A 19,117-nucleotide genomic window follows, 5' to 3' on the forward strand; every position below is an offset into this window, starting at 1 on the left:
TGGAACATGTCTGTGTTGCAGGTTTGTGCCTTTTCAACAAAATGAGGATAATGATTATACTTCTTACGAGAACAGCGCTGTTTTTCTTCTGTCTGCTTACCAGTACATCACCATGAGCATCACCTTCAGCAAGGGTGCTCCATATCGAAAAACTATGTTTTCTAATTGTGAGTGCTGGCTTTATTTTCATCTGCGGCATTACAGGAGTGTCATATCTCTATAGTTTAAAGATCTCTGTGTTCAATTGGGAAGTCGCAGAAATGAGCTTCACTGTGTTTCTTATAGCGAAATACATGCATTCATGGACTTGATCTCAAACTTAACTGTGAAGTAATGCTGTTGTATTTAAAGGGGAGAGGAGCATCTTGTCTTGATATTCCAGCTCCATATCATGTTCTTTGACTTTGACTTGGTGCATCATTATTCCATCATGACTTGATGTCTTGTTATTCCACTATGATTCGATGCTGAACTATTCCCTCTTGATACTTCATTAATCCCATCTTGATTTGATACTACATCGCCATCTTAATGCTTTATTGTTTCAGGGCTTTTCCTGGGCAATATAGCAGTCTGCACAGCAGTAACCATCTGGATCACCATGTATCCTACTGAACAGTTTGCTGATGTCTTGGACGTATGCTGATAACTTTTTTTCACTTTTGAAAATGTTTTCATTGATAATAACAGTTTCCCCAAAGTAGACTATTTCTAAAATATTGCAAACCAGAAAGCATTTTCATTTCATAGAGTTCAACTTTAAATTGAAATATTTTGTAGAATAAAATTTGTTGTCCTTGTAATCACTGAAAAATTACTATCAGCTCAATGGTTTGAAGAGTACTACACAGGAGACTTTCTGTGATGGTAGAGAGGGTTATGGAATCCAGTTTTTAGGAATACAGATAAGTTAGGCAACTAGTTTCAAGTCTTTAGGCATACTGATAAGTTATATTCAGGCAAATAGTTTCAAAAGATCTGTTAAGACTCATTTCATCCTTTTGTTTCAGTTGAAGCCATTTCCATCAATAAGCTTCCGTGCATTAGTTGTGGGTGTAGCTTTCATCAACTGCCTGGTGTCAGTCATTTTGGAGGTCAGTACATATTGCTAGTTTACTTGATTCACTTTCATGTTGCACATGTCTGTGTTTTGCTGATACTTTCAGCGAATGGCAGGGATGGGCAAGCTACTTTTAATTTGTAGCCGGCTAGGCTACAGCTACTTTTTTTCAAAATGTAGCCGGCTACACTACAGCTACAATTTTCCAAAAAGTAGCCAGCTACTTTGGGCTACTTTTAAAATGTAGCCAGCTTCTTTTGGCTACTTTTAAAAGCGTGATGTTATAACAAGTTAGCTGTAGCGAGCTGGCTGTAGCAACATTCACAAACATCAAACATACACACTAAACACTATTACTTGCTTTACAAAGTTTTTATTATAATAATGAAACGGAGAACTGCGATATACCGACAATTTTATTTAGTGAATCCATAAATGCTTTCATTCATTCCTTGCACCCTTCCTCCCCCGGCCTTTTTCACACAATAAGTACACGTATTTTACGATGATATTAAACATTTCTGGATCTTTTTCCTCATCCTGTTTTAGTGACAAAAGAAATTATATAAGTTTTCCGATAAACATTTGTTTTCTATAACTATTTGTTCCCTATTACTTAGAAATGAAAACTAAACAGATGCTTAAGTATCAGGTACCTGGTGGAATTTTCAATAAGTTAGGTTATGTGGTGATGAAAAATGTCAACCTCTTATCAATACTGTGACAATGAACAACAGACCATTGAAATAAATGAGTTTGCATGGAATATAAGTAAAACACTGCTTAATCTCATTTAGGCAAGCAGATCATAAGGCATTTTTTTTCTAACACTGACACTGAAAACAAAGAAAAGAACACAAACTAATTGTTTCCAAAAGCTGATAGGGTGAAAAGTATAGTCCTGGCATACTAGAATAGACTTTAATTATATAGTAGGATGTCAAATGTAGCATATAAACACTGAAATATATTTTTCAAAAATGATCTGATACAAGATATATTTATGTTAAATCTTTAAGCTTGAATTTCTCTGTTTGTCATTTTTGACATCCAGTCATAAACTATAAAAACATATTTCTCAAGATTGGCTTGTGCTACAGCAGTACAATTTTGCAATTTTGTGTAGAAATGCATAAGCTACAAAGTGATGCATTTGAGAATATGATATAAACATTACTTTTGATAAAATTAACATTTTTCTAAATATTAAATTGCCACATTCACACTGACTCGGGGGGTACCATGTCTGATTTTTTATATCTCCTAGAAATCTTGAGATATCAAAAAGGCTTATGCATGTTTTCTTATCAGTGCCTCTAGTTTACAAAAAACCCAAAACCTTTGGTATATGACTTATGGTATTGTGTAAATTTGTTTTTAAAATGCTTGTACGTTTTGAAACAAAAACGTTGATTAAAGTCACAATTTTCACTTTAGGTACTCAAAAACAGTTTTAAAGTGCTATATTTATGTTATTTTGTTACTCTATATTTAAAAACCCTTAAAGATATTTAAAATATGGATTTTAATTTTTGGAGTGTACCGGTAACCTTAAAACAAATCTACATTCTTTTAGTCCTTCATGGAATTGAATTTGACCAGAACTTTGGCCTCGAAGTTGCTGTCTGTCACCCTAGTGCGCAGCTTTTGTCATGATAAGTCCTGCCAGACTGAACAATCTCTCAACCGCAGCACTGCTTGGCAAGACGGTGTTGGTGCGCAAATAAATTTGTTTGACCGTGGGATATTTGTCCAGTTCACTGACATTCTGTGACAATCCAGACATCAGGAAGGTAGTTGTCTCAGGGGTGCCGGTAACGTCTTGTTCGTTGAGTACTTTTTCGTGCTGCCGCACCCATTCTTGCATTTGAAACTATAGACTCATTTTGTGGCTTCGCAAAATGTAAAAAATTTCAAATAAGGCTGGAAATTGATGGGTACGTCCATCTTCGTTTTTCAAATCGCTCCCGCCACATGGACGACCCGGTACTTCCAGTTACTGAGCGTGCGAGACACGTGGTGTCTGGCTGTCAAGACACCGAGTAGTGAGAGCAGTGGCTGTCGTCGTCTTGCTGACACGCTGTCGACGAATGGTCGTGTAACCAACACGTCAAATGGCTACGTAGAGTGGCTGTCGTACCAGAAATAACAAAGATTGAATTCCACACTGAAGTTTTCTTTAATTCAGTATCTTTTTCTCAGCAGCTGGCCTAACTTCTCTCTCTCTCTCCAATTCACAAAGAGGTCCCACACCACTGTCAGCCCTGAGACGTGTTGCATAGGCGTAGCGAATCGAGCGAAGCTAGCCAATCTAGCCGGAAGTGTAAAGAGCGCGCCCCTACAAGCTAGCGAACCTAGACCCCTAGCGTAGCAAAGCTAGCGGCCGCTGGAGGTCCTACGCTTGCTATTCAAAATGGCCGACATTGTTGTCGGTTTCAAGTTTGCAGATGAGAGTTTCTTTGATGCTCCCGTTAAAAAGGAGTATTGGACCGGATACAAAGTGGTAAGTATCTTTTAATGATAAGTGTTAAAAATACTCTATTATTTATGTGGAAACATATATTTATTTGTGTAGCGGGAGCAATTTTAGACAATGTGTAGTCGGATTGGCGTTTGCCGAGTACGAGCTTTACGATTAAGGCCGTGTACAAAGTGGTGTCTTTTAACGATTGCTATTTAAAATACCCTATTATCAAGGTTGACAAAACATTCACATGTTTAGCGAGAGTAATTTTATAACAATGTGTAGCCCCGACAGTATCCTCAAATCTGCAGTCTCCGCGTGTACCGGCCTCTTGTTTGTGTGTGTGTTTAAAGTTTTAGTTTTCTGCTTTCTAGTTCCAAAATTTATTATCTCAAGTTATGAAAATGCTGAAGGTGGTGATAAAGATATTTTTTCAGTGTTATAAATTCCATGAAGAACTGTTATAATGGAAGGCTTTAATGATTTTAACAAATAACCCAACTATGAAAATATTGTGCACATTATTGAACTATCCTTCCAACAGAAGAAAATAGTACAATTACCCTATTCTTTGATGTTTAGAATCAAAGTTTGAATCTGATACTGTTGCATTTATTAAACATATCACTATGTTATGCTGGTTTTTATTCCTGATTAATTGATTTCATATTTTAACAGAAACGAATGTGGGAAATCAATGGACTAAGGGGGCAGTACTTCTCCTCATGGACACTTATGCCAAGCATAAAGAACAATTTGCAATTCCAACTTGAAAAAAATGGAGCAATATGAAAATATGGTGAGTTCCTACAAAATCATTCGGCTTTCTGTCTTAGAGTGCAACATTTTTCCATAGATCTGAGAAACAAAACATCACAGGTTTTTAAGGTTCTGCAAGTTCTTATTTATTTGTTACCACAATTCATTCATTTAACCTGTAAACAAGACCTCACCAGTATCAAGCAAGCTTGAGTAGAGATTTTTTGTAGCCGTGGGAAATTAGTCTGGATACATAATCATATATGCAATCATATTTGGTACTTGTGTCCCAACAGGTACAAAACTATAGTAGATTTCAACAAGAAAACGGGCCAGGGAAGATCACGATGGAATTTCTATTCCAGAATGGCTGAAATCTTGGAAGGAGACCCTTCATTCATCCCACCAGTGACATCATCATCACTGGGGGGTGTAAAAGGTGAGTGAACCATTTATAACATAAATAAGCAAGTAAAGCGTTTAGTATAGTCATATTTAGTAAAACATTTGACAGTTCAAGTATTAATTGTTTAATGTTTCTTTTCCTACAGGTATTTGGTGAGGGTAGTGACAAAAGTCTGTTCTGCCACAAAGAGATGAGTCTAGATATGTAAAAAGCTCAGTTAGGAACTTTTTTTATGCATGTTCCAGCAAGAGCAGTTACCATGGGCATACAGGCCAGACATATTTGGGTTTTCCATGCCCATATATTGGTCATAATTCATTCACTTTTATTTTTCAGTAAACACTCTGTCTGAGATCTCCAATAACCAGCAATGTGCCACCCCTACAAAGAAGCAAGAACAGCAAGGAATGTCTCAGGAGACTCCTCACCTCTCCCAATATCAGTTATTAGTACGACCCTACTGAATAAAGGATATTGTGACTGTCTTGATTTTAGTGCTAAATAAAAAAACTTACACGCCCTTACAAATGTCTTTTTTTTTTTTTAATGTGACCGTGAAAAACCAAAAATTCCTGATTTACCTGATAATCATGTACACAATGAAGCACACTTGTTTCTACCATGAATTAGTAAAATCAAATGAAAATTTATTACATGATAAACACATTACATGATAATTAAATGAGAAATTATAACTGGAAAAGTGTTGCATCAAAGCTAAACACAAAAAGTGACAATCTAGTTCATTTGAAAAGCACAGAACATGACATGCATCTGGTGACAAAGCAAATTATTAAGGATGGTGACAGGAATTAAAGACATGCACACTCCTCAATTTACACGAATAAAAACAAATCATAGTGGTGATGCAAATGCAAGAGATATGTATAAAAAAATTCAAGTTATGCAATGGAAATAATAAAGGTTGCTGGGAGAGAACTGAACACAGTGATGAAAAAAATACACAGCCATAATGGTGCATGACAATGCTTTGCTGCTGCTGTGTCAACTTCAGTATGTAGACAACATATAAGCACAATGGCAAAATCATACCAATCATAAATATAAATGGTCATATCATATAATATATGCACATGGTGGACAAATTATTAATGATGGTGACACAAAGACATGTACACTTCAATTTGCAACATGTACACCTCAATTTGCATGGGGAAAAAATTACACGTGTTGATACAAATGCAAGAGATATTTAAGCAAAATATTCAAATTATATAATGAAATAATAAATGTTGGTGGATGAGAAAAGCAGACACTGATGATGGATGCTTTGCTATAGACGTGGTATGGCAAATATAGGTGAATATATTCTGGAGGGTGATTTTGGTGCCAGCAACCACAAGGTGTCAAGCAACTTTGTTCTATTGTTGAACCCTCGTTGCTGTGGCAGATGAGGCTCAATCCAACCCTGGAGAGCCTGAAAAATGTCACAAAAGATCTCTATGAAAGTTTGTGTTTATCGTGTGTGTGTGTGTGTGTGAGCATTATTATAGGTATGTTTAGCAGATACATTTATATATATATCTTGGACGTTCACATTCCTTAAAATTTGATTTTGGCATTTATATTTATATTTCATTAAGTTTATTACATTTTACTTTATTTTATTACGTTAACTTACATCAAAGGCATCCGGGAACATTCGAAGTGAGATTTGAACTGGTATGTGGAGTATCCTGGAACGATGACTTCGACGAAACCCATCATGTGGGCATTGGAATTTTCATTATTGTCCTGATTTACTTTCAGTGGACAGGTGGGCCGCAAACTCGATATTTATTTGCGACGGTTTGGCTACAGCACGGCGGGGTGTAGCTTGCAAAACAAATACTTCACTCAAACCTCGCCTTATGTCGGCCATCTTGAAACTCTGGCTTCCGGCTACACTGCGTTGCACAGGGACCGCTAGCTTTCGCTAACCGCTAGATTCGCTAGGCTAGCTTCGCTCGATTCGCTACGTGCTATGCAACACGCCACTGCTATTTATTCTCCCTCCCCTCGAACATTCTAGCACAGACATTCTATTTCGTCGCAATAAAGACATTTTTGAACATCGCTACATTGTTGAACATCATTTCCTCCCTCGCGCAAAGACAAGACATTTTTACTTTGAACATTGCTACATTGTTGAACATAATTTCCTCCCTCGCACACAGACATTCTATCTTTTACATTGCTGCCGTGCTGAACATTCTGGAATATAGATGCAAATCTACAACCCAAAGACATTATACTTTGTACACTACTAGAGTGCTACAGTCGTGAAAGTAGCCAACATGTAGCCAAGCTACAGCTACTTTCTAAAATGTAGCTACGGCTACAAGCTACTTTTTTTAAATTTGTAGCCGGCTAAGCTACAAGCTACAAAATTTGTAGCCGGCTACAGTAGCTGTAGCTAGGCTACAGCTACTCCCCATCCCTGGCGAATGGTGATTCGTGCTGGCATGTTTGGTGCTTGTCAAAGAAGAAACGACCCACTTGCTTCACAGTGGCAGCAAGAGATCTTACAAGCATGCACAAAAATACTCTTCTGCCTTCCATGTGAACTTTTCCCAAGCAGATGTCCCGGTATACCGTGGATGCAGCTGCTACAGCCATTTTATCTGTGAGGATACTCTCCCCTGGACTGTTGACAAACGCATATCATTCTCATCCCACAGGCGTGCTTTAAACAAGGCAAACTCTTTTCCAATGTTGCTGGACATGCCTGAGCAGTTTAAGATCCTCTACTTCAGTGTTCAGTCCTGTTGAAACCTTTATATATGAATCCAACACCCATCTCTAAAACCTGGCTAACTGGGATTCATCCTGCAGTCCTTGGAAGGAGTGTGTCACCTTCTCACAAATGCAGTCTTTATGATCTTTGAACTTTGCACTTTGAAACTGATATACCATCATCAGTGTGCAACCTTCCTCTGTCATCCACCCCCCAGTAAAAAAAAAATAACTTAGACCAATCAGAAACTGAAGCATTCTTCTTCAAGCAGAAAACTATTTCAAATGGTGAGTCATGTTGTTGGGAAAAACCAGGGCCTCTACACCCTTGCCATACACCATTACAGCAACACAGCTGGCAGATGTTTTCTGCATGATTTTTCTGGAAAAAGTCAACGCAATCAGGGCAAGCCTTGACCACTCATCTAGTCCCAGCTTCTCCAACTTTGCTGGAGCACACTTTGCAGATTTTGTGAGGGTAATTGAGGTTTGTGTCAGAAACATTACTAACTCACCAAAGAAATCTTATGCACCATCTTGTTTGAGTGCCTTGGTTCCACTCCTACGTGTCTGATTGTACTAGTCTGTGTCCATGGCTTGGCATCAGGACCTGCAGCTGTGCTAAATGGAGTGTCTCAGAGTTCAGTCCTTGAGCCTCTCCTGTTTTACTGCCTATGCCTATGTCCATCCACTTGGGCTTGCAATTCGCCACTTTGGCTTGCAGTATCACATGTACTACAACGACACTGAGCTCCTGGCATCTGGCCCAGCTTGCTAACTCCACAATCTGTGCACCAGTACTCTGTCAAACACTGAATGTTCGTGTACAAATTAAAGCTCAGTGGGGAGAAAATATCATCCCTCTGCTGTATGTGAACATCATAATGCCTATAAGCCCTATATTCTCCTCCATGTGTTTCTTAAATACTCGCACTCTTGCTGAAGTAATGTCCTTAAAGTAATAAAGAATCAGTCTGATACATACTGAAAAACCTACTTCTTAATCTGAATCTGACATTGTAGATTTTCATTTGCCCTTGTTGAATTCTACATTTTTTCATTTAATTTATGTGGTTTTTAACTCAGTCTCAAGTACTGTACATGTTCGGATGTAAAATAAAGATGTTGCTGTACTTCTTACATATTTGTTCTATCGAAAGTTAATTGTATGTTTATTTTCCATACTACACTTTATGAAAATGTTAATGATGATGGCTGCTGTTGTTCCTCTTGAAATAGGTTCAGGCCTACTCAATAAACATTGGAATCTTGGAATTCTCCCTGTGTTGGCAAGCAGAGTCTATGTCTCACATTTGTACATCAGAATCAGCACTATGAGGGATTTGTACAGATTGTAGTTCATAGTGAGCTGATGTTGTGGCTGCGCCAGATCCTGTCCAGCCTTGCTGTTACTGCTGCCATTGTCATAATTCCAATGTAGACATCTTCAACACCCATAGGTCCCAGTGAAAAAAGATTCATGTGCAATACTTAGCCACCTCATAGCCTCAAAACATATTTCTCTCTTTTCATTTGCTCATCTCTCCATCTGATGATGCATATCAAAATGATAGTCATTTGCATGTCAATATGATGGTCACTTTTATTCCATGTACAGATGTTTATTGTGGACAATACCTCCATGCGAGACAAATGTGGCAATGCTGTTGGACAGTGTTGTAAAGATGGGAGTTACCAATACAGAGAAATCGAAACAGAGCTGAAGGAGGATCCTAGCTGGCCACCCGTCAGCTGCAAATCCATTGATCTGGCAACAGTTTTTCAGCGTCTTGAAAATCTGAGCCATACCTCAACCACCCAGCAATATGAGGTCTGGAGTAGTCTTTGGATCATAGTTTTACTCATAGCAGTCCCCTTTCTTTCAGGCAAAAAAAATCTACTTCAGTTTCTATATTATGGCCATTTAAAAAATGATGCCACAAAATATTATTTCTCAAATGAGTTTTTATCAAAATAAGTAGAAATTAAATGGTTTCTACCAAAGCATATCTTGTTATTTTAGAAAATGCATGCATATCAGTTCACCTAAAACTGTTTTTCAAAAATGTATACAAGGAAAACTTAGTATGTCAAAAATGTCAGTTATTAAATCACTTGAGTAAACTTAAGTCACCCTATAGCAAATTAAGTTCATATGAAATGTAATAAGAGGCCTTACAAAATAGTAATTATGGTGACTTTCATGCACTCAGCTCCCCAAATCCACAAAGAAATTTCATTTGAGAAAGACGTGTGACCTGTCATTAAATGTAAGGTTAGGGAAGCAACTTGTAGAGAAGTGATTTTCCCGGGAGCATTGACCATATGTAAAATCAAAAAACACTGGAGAAATTTTCCTGGTGTATCAACTAATGAGGCATATCAGTGGCTGTGCCAAGCTGGTGTGTCAGCATTGTGTGAAGCTGTATTGTTTGTGTTATAATGTCATAGTCACCTAAACTAAGAATGTTTCAGGATAATAATTCTTCAGCAGCAGAGAAAGGTCACGAGTTGACCATGACCCTTAGTCTATTTGTTCACAACCCAGAGACAGTTTGACCACAGCCTGAGTCAATTTAGCCACAGCCATAGTCAGTTTGACAACTGACCTCAGTAAATTCGACCACTGATCTAAGTCGATTCGGCATATTTGTTGCTTGTTGCATGTAAATGAAACAAAATGACTTTTTTGTGCAAATTAATCATATATGTAAGTCACAGCCTTTTTTTAAAAAAAAACCTCAGTGGTGGTGCTAATGCAGCTCTGTGTTACTTTCCTTTTCTTTCTTCTTTTTTAACAATTTTTATTTGAGAGGGACAGGGAAAAATACATAAATGTTTAGAAGCACACAATAAATAAACATACAGCATATAAATGCCAAGATGTAAGAAGACGAATAAAGAAAGCCAGGCTTGCATTCCACACCCTACAACCTATCTGGCACTCCATGGCTTTGTCTCTACACACCAAAATCCGCATCTTTAACACAAATGTAAAGTCAGTCCTTCTGTATGAATCTGAGACATGGCGTGTGATAAACACCATCACCAACAAGATACAGACATTCGTCAACAGATGTTTGCGCCGCATACTCAACATCGGCTGGCCTGAGAAGATCTCCAATACAGACCTGTAGGAGAGAACCAACCAAAAACCTGCCAGCCTAGACATCAGGAAGTGGAAGTGGGGTTGGATTGGTCACACCTTACGAAAGCTGGCAGACAATTTAATGAGACAAGCTCTGGGCTGGAACCCACAGGGCAGACACAGGGCTGGGAGATCTAGACAGTCATGGAGATCAGTCCACAGAGAGGCAGAGACAGCTGGCATGACATGGTCCCAACTGGAAAAGGACGCCCAGAACCAGGTCCAATGGCGGGGTGTAGTTGCGGCCCTATGCTCCACTGGGGGCAAATAGGAAGAAGAAGAATATAAATGACAAAATATAGTGTACAGGAAGAAGGCCCTGATTTAAAAATGCATGTAAGATTTTATATATATATTAATGCTATATTAAATTTGTTTATTTTTCCTCTGTGAAGGGCAAGGGCTAAATAAAAAATAAAAAAAGCATCCTTATTCTCGTAAATAAAACATTGTCATTGTCTCTCTGTCACACACACACAATGCAAATACAAACACACATAAAAACAGAGTATATAAAAAATCCCTTATTTCATAGCCGAATTATCACATTGATGAGGATTTGGTTGAAGTGACTATTATGGGTTGTGGGCAAATTGACTTGGGGATGTGGTCCAATCAACTACGGGTCATGGTCAAATCAACTGACAGTCAAATTGGCAAATAGTTCAATTGACTGGTCCCCTCAGAGAAAATCAATAGACAAACTAGGGGCTGAACTGAATATATCAAATTTTGAAAAAAGTGAATAAGCTCTACATGGATTAAACAGAATTATTTGAATCCTAGTTTGACCTTTACAGATTAAATCAATCTTTTGAAAATCAGTGATCTTTGGGTGCACAGGATGGTTCACAATTTTGAAATTATCTTCATCTTCTTGGATGGAGAGTATAATAAGGAACAGTTTTAACTTTTTGGAAGCTTTCACACCATTGTAGTCACCGCATTTGAACATAAAGCATAGCAACTCAGGACTGTGTTAAAGTAGAGTATAAGAAGTAACTATCAAATCAGTGGCTTAGCATTGTGGGACTGAGAAATATAACTATGTTATCGTCATTATTTGTTAGAAAAATAATCACATAGGCATAAGTTGATCTGCAGTATTAAAGGTGTGAAATGATCTACAGTCACAGAGGTGTTAGATGATCCTTAGTCACAGAGGAAGTGTAGCCACATAGGTGTTATTATAGCCTACCGTAGCATGAGTGTTAGATGATCTACAGCCTCAAGAAAGTCTAATCACATAAGTGGTAGATGAACTACAATTGCAAAATAAGTATCGTCCAAAAGTCCTAGGTGTGCAGGGCAAAGGCCATGACTAAAGTATGTAATGTGCCTTCTGTTTTCATGCTCACAGGATTGATGTATATACTTCTTACAGAATTATCTTGACAGATGTATGTACTCCTCACAGGATTATCCTGTCTGATGTATGCACTTTGTGGATTTTCCTGACAGATGTAGGTATGTCTTATAGGGTTGGTGTGATAAATATTCTTACAGAATGATGTTGACAGATATATGTGCTTTTGACAGGATTACCTCGAACACATTTTGGAGTCTGATGAAGAGGATAAGCCTGACAGCAGGAGGGGAAGCAGAACTGGAGGGGAAGGGGTGCAGCAGATCTTCAACAACAGCCATGACCCTAACTTGGGGCTACAGCAGTGCAACACTACTCAAGGGGTCGGCAGCCAAAGCACACGATTGTGACATCAGCTTCTGAGGCATCTCTGCTTATGATGTCTCTCATCTCTTAACTAAACATGCATCTGTCCTAACTCAACCACATGGCAGCCACTGCTTGACGGTCATCTTCAGTATTGCAACCATTTGTTCGCTGCTCGCCCTAAAGTCAAAGGTCTGTTACAGGTGGCCTGTGCTGGCATGCAACTCTGCCAGTCAGATACTTATCAGCGTGGTGCAGCATCTGCCTGTCACACAGTGTCATGTTCCACAATTAGTTTTGGCTGACCTTTCAGCTGTGCCCGGTGTCATATGAATGTAGATACACAGTACTGCGACCTGTTGTGGCCCTGTGTACACCCTCACAGCACACAGAGTCGGGTAGGGCACTCTATGGTACAGGGGAAGGCATGATGCTGTAATTCTCTAACTTCAGTAATGAGCTGGAAAATTTTACATCATTTACAAATGAAAAAGGTGATTAAAATAATTAGTGTTATTTTCCATGTGGCAAACAGTTTACATGCAGTTTACCTAACTGTAACAGTGTCCCCTGTATGCCAGCAGAACCCCTTAAAGTCATTACAAAAAGCGGAAGGATTTGATTAACTCCATATGCCGGTATTGACTGATGTACCATCCATCTACAACATGCATGAAGTATTTATCAATTGTTGTTTGTTGCACATTAGGGGACTGATTTTAAAACACATCAGTGTGGTACATTGTCTTTAAGCTCCTAATCTTCTAAAGCATCATGTCTGCCTCAATGGCTCATGAATGAAATGTATTCTAAATCGTATTTGTGCAGTCCGTCTTGTCATACATCTTCATGGCATAATATGGTTCCTTCTCTCTATGAGTGTCTGCATCTTCCACTAATGCTTTTGTCTACAATGTTGATTTTGAGCAGAAAAAGTGCACACGCTGCTGTTGAGAGGGTCGTCTGCCCATACTAGGGCTGTACATATGGTAATCATAAGAATATTTGACTAATGTAAAGTTAAACATATCAAGATAGCCAAAGAGAAAAGAATTTTTGTCTCTGTAAAATCTAAGTATTAAAGTTTTTCATGGGAAGTGTTAGGTTGATGTGCTGGATAGAAGACATGAGCTGTATTCAGCTTCCAAGTAGAAAGTGTTGGATTTATTTAAGTTTCACTAGTGTTAAATTTCACTCTCATGTGCAGTCACATCTCCTGTGTAAAATACAATGTTCAGATCTTGTGTACAATGGGTTGACTTAAGTCAGCAAGGATTCAAGTTTATCAAGTCTTGCATTATTTTTTAAAGAAAAGCTTTTAAAATCCTCATCTAGAAGTAAAATTACGTGTAGCTCACACACCATCAATAACAATGATCAATAAAGTTAATGTGTGAGCTACCTGCAATTTTACTTCTGAATGGAAGAAACAACAGGTGTAATACGATTGTTAACTAACTTGTACAAAATACTAGCAACGAGGTCATAGCTACACTAGACAGCAGCTGCAGCAAATCAGCATGCTTCTGTTGGGTTAATAGTGAGCTTAGAACAGCAAGAGGAAGAACCAGACCATTTCAAATACAATCCAGAAGGTACAAGACTACTTCAAAGACTTTCCAGAAGAATATCCGTCTCTTTACCCTCTTATCTCCTCGTTTGTTTGAGATTTATTTGCTTGGAGAGCAGTAGGAGGTGTTGGGGGATCTTCAGTGACCTGGTGTTGGGTCAGAAATCCACTCACTTTAAGGGTTTGAAACAAAATAAATTCCCTTTCATAGTTTTGGTGTGTTCGTCTTTGCCTGAACCATTTTCCACATCAGTTTTCTAATAGTTCTACCTGTGTATGTGATAACGTGAACACAGTGGGCAATAGTTCTTGTGTTCAGTTACAAAAAAAAAGAAAAAGAACAACAAATTGATCATAACAAAACCAATGCATGGACAATGGTAGATTTTCTGATACTTTGCTGATTACACTAGGCATGGATTATGAAGTGCAGCAGTGGTATTTGCCATTGACGAAGTTCTATTTGGGTGTGCAAAGTTCTGTATATTGTTATTTTTACTCATCTTCTTATTATTATTATCTTCTCATTATATTTATTTTCTCATTTCTCAAGTTTTCTACCACCCACCCTCTATCTCTCCTCACTCCACTTTCCCAATTACAAACTCTGACGCTAAGTCAGACAGAAGCCTGAGTGATCCTATCTGGATGGTTTTCCAAGTCAGGGGGAAACCTGTTGGGTGATCCTATTTGGGTAGTTTTCCAAGTAAGACTGAAGCCAAATAATTCTTAATTTAAACAGCCTGGATTGCTTAACTGTGTGGTTTTGTAATCTGGCATAAAGAACACATAATAGCACGTACATAACATATAACTCGCACATAAACAACAGATAACGGCACATAACACATTTCCTTAGTTCACCGAGTTTTTACAAATGGAGACTATTCTATATATGCTGATAAACATTGTTTCAGTTTTCCATGTTACTGGCAAAGGGAGAAGTTTGTTGTTTGTTATTTTTTGCTAGTTAGTCTATCCCAGATTTTTTTCTGCTTAAAGTAACAGCAAAACTACATTCAGCATGAACCACTTTTAAGCAGAGACTTGTGGCCAGATCATTCTGCTGCCAGGAGATGGCTTCTGTACATGCATGCATTTGCTCATTTTACCCATTGATGCATTTACAGGATTTTATTTATATTTCACTGAATATTTTTATTTGTGTGTGTGTGTGATGGTAATTTTGTTATCTATAGGTATTTATTTAAAGCAGGATAACCTGAGTGTTTGATGTTCAGAGGGGGCCGTCTTGAAAACATGTTAAAGTAACAGTTGGAAAGCCATTGTCCAGAAGCAACTTTGTCCAGGATCTTAGGGCTAGAGTTTCCTGGAAAGTGGTCCTTGTGGCACATTTCAGACTAAGTAGGTCTAGTGAAGTTTTTCATACACATGCAGGTTTTCTGGATAGTTTCATGGACATGCAGGTCTTCTGAAGCTTTTCTGATAGTGGGCAAGCACATCTCATGAAAATTTTGTAACAGATTGGCCTTGAGACACCTTGTAATTTGATGAGTCGTGTAACACCTTTAAAGTCGATGTGCCCTGTGACAAGCTCCAAATCTGATGTGGCATCTTGGCATGTTATTATGTTGTCAACTGCCATCTCAAATACTTATGAGTTTTAAGGCTTTTCAGTAAGACCTTCATAAACTATTTTCCATGTGAGCTTTTTTACCTCAGAGTTATCCTTCATATTGCTGTGGTGGTACTAACTGTTACAAAGATCATGACTATAGTATTACATACTTGTTACAGAGGTCGGTGCCTAAACATCCTTTCCAAATGTTTGCAATTTCCCAGGGTATTTCATAGCAGTCTTTTTAAAAGTCAGAATGTTAGATAGGGTGTCTGGATATTCCACAGTGCTTAGTTCAGCTGTAATTGTTTTTATGGTCAAAAAAGGGAGAAAAGCAGCTAATAGACTATGTCAGTGCAGGAAATTAAAAAGTGTAATTTTTGTAATGAAAGAGGGTTTATTTGCATGCATGTCATGATGGAATGCACTGTAGTGACTGGACTTGTAATGGCCAGTTTGTCACATGGAAACTTTTTAGCTCTGTTATTTTTAGATCGCTGTGTTAATTGTTTAGGGGAGTTTATTTTACATAATCATTTGTACAAACAAATTTGATGCATTTGTAGTTTACCAGAGTCTGTGAAATAAGATGAGGGAAGTAGAACACAGCTTGCATGTTCTTTTTCTCCAGTTTACACATCTTTATTGTTTGTAATAATAAAAAAGATATATTTTTCCAGATTCAGGAATTTATCAGATATTTGAAATATAAACTATTTTATGCTAGATGACAGGGAGCAATTTTGTTTTGAGTAGTACATTTGTATCATGTTGCCCAATAAGCTTTTTGAATATTTTTGTCGGTCAGTTGATGGTGAGAATGGAGGTGGAGTCTGTAAGTCTGTATATAATAATAAAATAATAATAATGATTATAGCTGCAGCAACAAGCCAGTGTAACAGTCAGATATCAAGTGCCTTATTTTGTCCTATGTGCTGCCTTGGGGCAGCAGTTCCAAATCAGAATGCTTACAAGCCATGTCTTTGTAGTCTTATAGCAGCTGTGGATTTGGGCTTTAAATTTACAATTAAATGGCAGGGAAACCTGTTCTGTGTATTTGTATCTTGAGGGGAATTCTTATGAAATTATTGCTCAGTGTTGGAGTCACAAGTCTTCCAGTCATTATTTGATAGTGTCTGTTGTCAGATTGATCAGAAAGATACTGAAAAGTTAATTGTCTAAATAATATTAGGAGGCAGGACATGCTGAACACTCTCATATGTAGTTGGTTATCTATAATACACTGACTCCTATGTATTTAACTAATGTTAGTCTCTAAGACACATTCAGAATGTTGTTCAAGTTGGGTAAATCAGAAAGAGATGTTGGGCACATGGTCTTCTGTGAGAGTCAAGGTGAAGGAAGGAAAGCTGTTTTTGCAGTTTTTATGCAAATGCCTAATGTGGTTCTACATGGGATATCCACTGTGTAGATGAGTGTTGTAAACATGGTGATACATAGATGATCTATTGTGGATGCCTGCTATAAGTATGGCCCTACACATAGAATCTTTTGTTCTTGCCATTGATTCCAAGGTAGGCGGAGAATTACTGCTGGTAACAGCTTCTCAGCATGACTCTGCACAAGTTTAGAAATGCCATCATCCAGATAACAGTGAGGTAGTGTATGTTGCAAGCTGTTGTTCACAAAATAGTTTTTACAAGTGCAGTAAAGAATAGCCACGTTATGTTCTTGCTGACCAGGGTCAAAGATGAGTCTAGTGAGTTGCTAATCTGTCATGTAGCTTGCCTGATGAACTGAACTTTCAGCATGGAGTGTCTGTACCACCCAACACAATGTTGTCAGCATTTTTGTCTTTTTCCAGTATCATTGCTGGTGCAATGGCTCCTGTCTGCTTTATTTTGCCATTACTGACACAGCGTTGATTTCCATAGTGACACAGCGTTGATTTGAGTGCCATAACTGATTTTCTTTAGATCAGCTGTAGCATAGGGAACACTTATCCCATGAGTTTTTGTTGCATATTTATATGACCCAAATCATGTTCCCTTCATTTTTGTACCTGTTGGGCTAACAACTGCATTTGCCAATAAACTTATATATCGGCAGTACTGGGAACATGTTTGGCAACTTTATTTTAATGCTGACAGATTTGCGTGGGAAATAGTGTGCCTGATTTGGTTGTACGAGGGGCATTTCAATGAATAACTTTTAGAACATAAAGTTTAAAACATAACTTGTAACTTTAGATAAAGGTTATAACATGACTTGTGAACATTAAACAAAGTGTGCATGTAGGAGTCTAAATATCTATATCACTGTCAGTGTTTAGATGGCAGAGCTATTTCACTGTCAGTGTTTAGATGGCAGAGCTATTTCACTGTCAGTGTTTAGATGGCAGAGCTATTTCACTGTCAGTGTTTAGATGGCAGAGCTATTTCACTGTCAGTGTTTAGATGGCAGAGCTATTTCACTGTCAGTGTTTAGATGGCAGAGCTATTTCACTGTCAGTGTTTAGGTAGCAGAGCTATTTCACTGTCAGTGTTTAGATGGCAGAGCTATTTCACTGTCAGTGTTTAGCTACATCACTGTCGGAAGAAATTTCTAAGTTATCCTTCTCTCCCTCAGTCTTTGTCTATGAACAGCTCTACAATTCTTTTCTCCACCTCTTTCTGCAGCTTAGGTGTCATTCTTGATCAGAGTTTGACCTTTCATCAGCATATTTCTGATGTCTGCAAAAATGACTACCTTGAACTTGGTAAGATCAGTACCATTTGTCATCATCTCACCACTGATGGAACTAAAACTCTAATCTCTGCCTTAAGCTATGCTGTGGAGGATGGTCTATTGTAATTCTCTGTTAGTGAACTTACCAAATGTCTTCTGGACAGACTTCATATATCACTGAACATATATCACCCATCAGACCATCTAGATGTGAACATTAAGCCTGTAATGTGTTTATGGAAAATAAATGTGTAAAAAAAATCTAGATGTGAACATACATCTATCAGACCATCTAGATGTGAACATACATCATCCATCATTCGCTTTCTTCACTGGTCGTGGACTGTATTGCCTGCAAACTTTCCACTTGGACTTACTCTGCTGTTTGTGGCACCTGTCCTGGGTACCTCTCTGAACTCACTTCCATCTATACACACTTCGCTCATCTTCTGACACCAGGCTTCTGCAAGTCCCACTGAGTCCAAGACTGTTGACAAAGGTCTGTCTCCTACCAAGCCCATACCAGCTAGGAACTGACTACCCGTCAGCCTTCATCACTCTGATTCTCTTACCACCTTTAAGTCTAAACTTAAGATGCATTTTTTTCAGAACGACGACTTGACTGTGACCGTGTCCTGACCCTGAGGGTGCATGACGTGTCTGTATTTACTTTGAGTAGCGTCTGTAGTAGGAGTGAGTCTCTTATATGTCAACATGGTGCAGTGCATGGTTGTTCATGATCTAGTCTCTATATGATTGATTTATGTAAAGCCCTCTGAGCAAAATGTTTTGGAAAGGCGCTATACAAATCCTCATTATTAATAGGTGGAAGCCTGAAAGTTTTTCACAGAATATATCCCTTGTTTGCTCTGTCTTTTTCTCCTGCTGATTAATGTGTCAGTGAACATTTGTATATCAGCAGCCCCTAAGACTGATATGGGGTCTTTGGTAGCTCTTCTCAAGATACAGTAGCCTACAGGCAAGTGTTGGTCTGCAGCATATCATTTTCTCTTTTAGATGCTATGTGTGTGGTAT

General features: G+C 38.2%; 1 protein-coding gene across 1 annotated transcript in view; it reads left to right on the top strand.

The window, feature by feature from the left end:
- The window catches only part of LOC112556269 (probable cation-transporting ATPase 13A3), a 54,704-nt gene extending 37,237 nt beyond the window's left edge, over nt 1–17,467 (top strand). Inside the window, exons 28-32 of the mRNA XM_025225108.1 lie at nt 22–167; nt 549–637; nt 1,011–1,094; nt 9,044–9,256; nt 12,113–17,467. Coding sequence (XP_025080893.1) covers nt 22–167; nt 549–637; nt 1,011–1,094; nt 9,044–9,256; nt 12,113–12,289 — 709 coding nt within the window. The 3' untranslated portion in view covers nt 12,290–17,467. The remainder of the gene's footprint in view (nt 1–21; nt 168–548; nt 638–1,010; nt 1,095–9,043; nt 9,257–12,112) is intronic.
- The last annotated feature ends 1,650 nt before the right edge of the window (nt 17,468–19,117 follow it).

This window comes from Pomacea canaliculata, linkage group LG2, assembly GCF_003073045.1.
Source record: "Pomacea canaliculata isolate SZHN2017 linkage group LG2, ASM307304v1, whole genome shotgun sequence".
Taxonomy (NCBI): domain Eukaryota; kingdom Metazoa; phylum Mollusca; class Gastropoda; order Architaenioglossa; family Ampullariidae; genus Pomacea; species Pomacea canaliculata.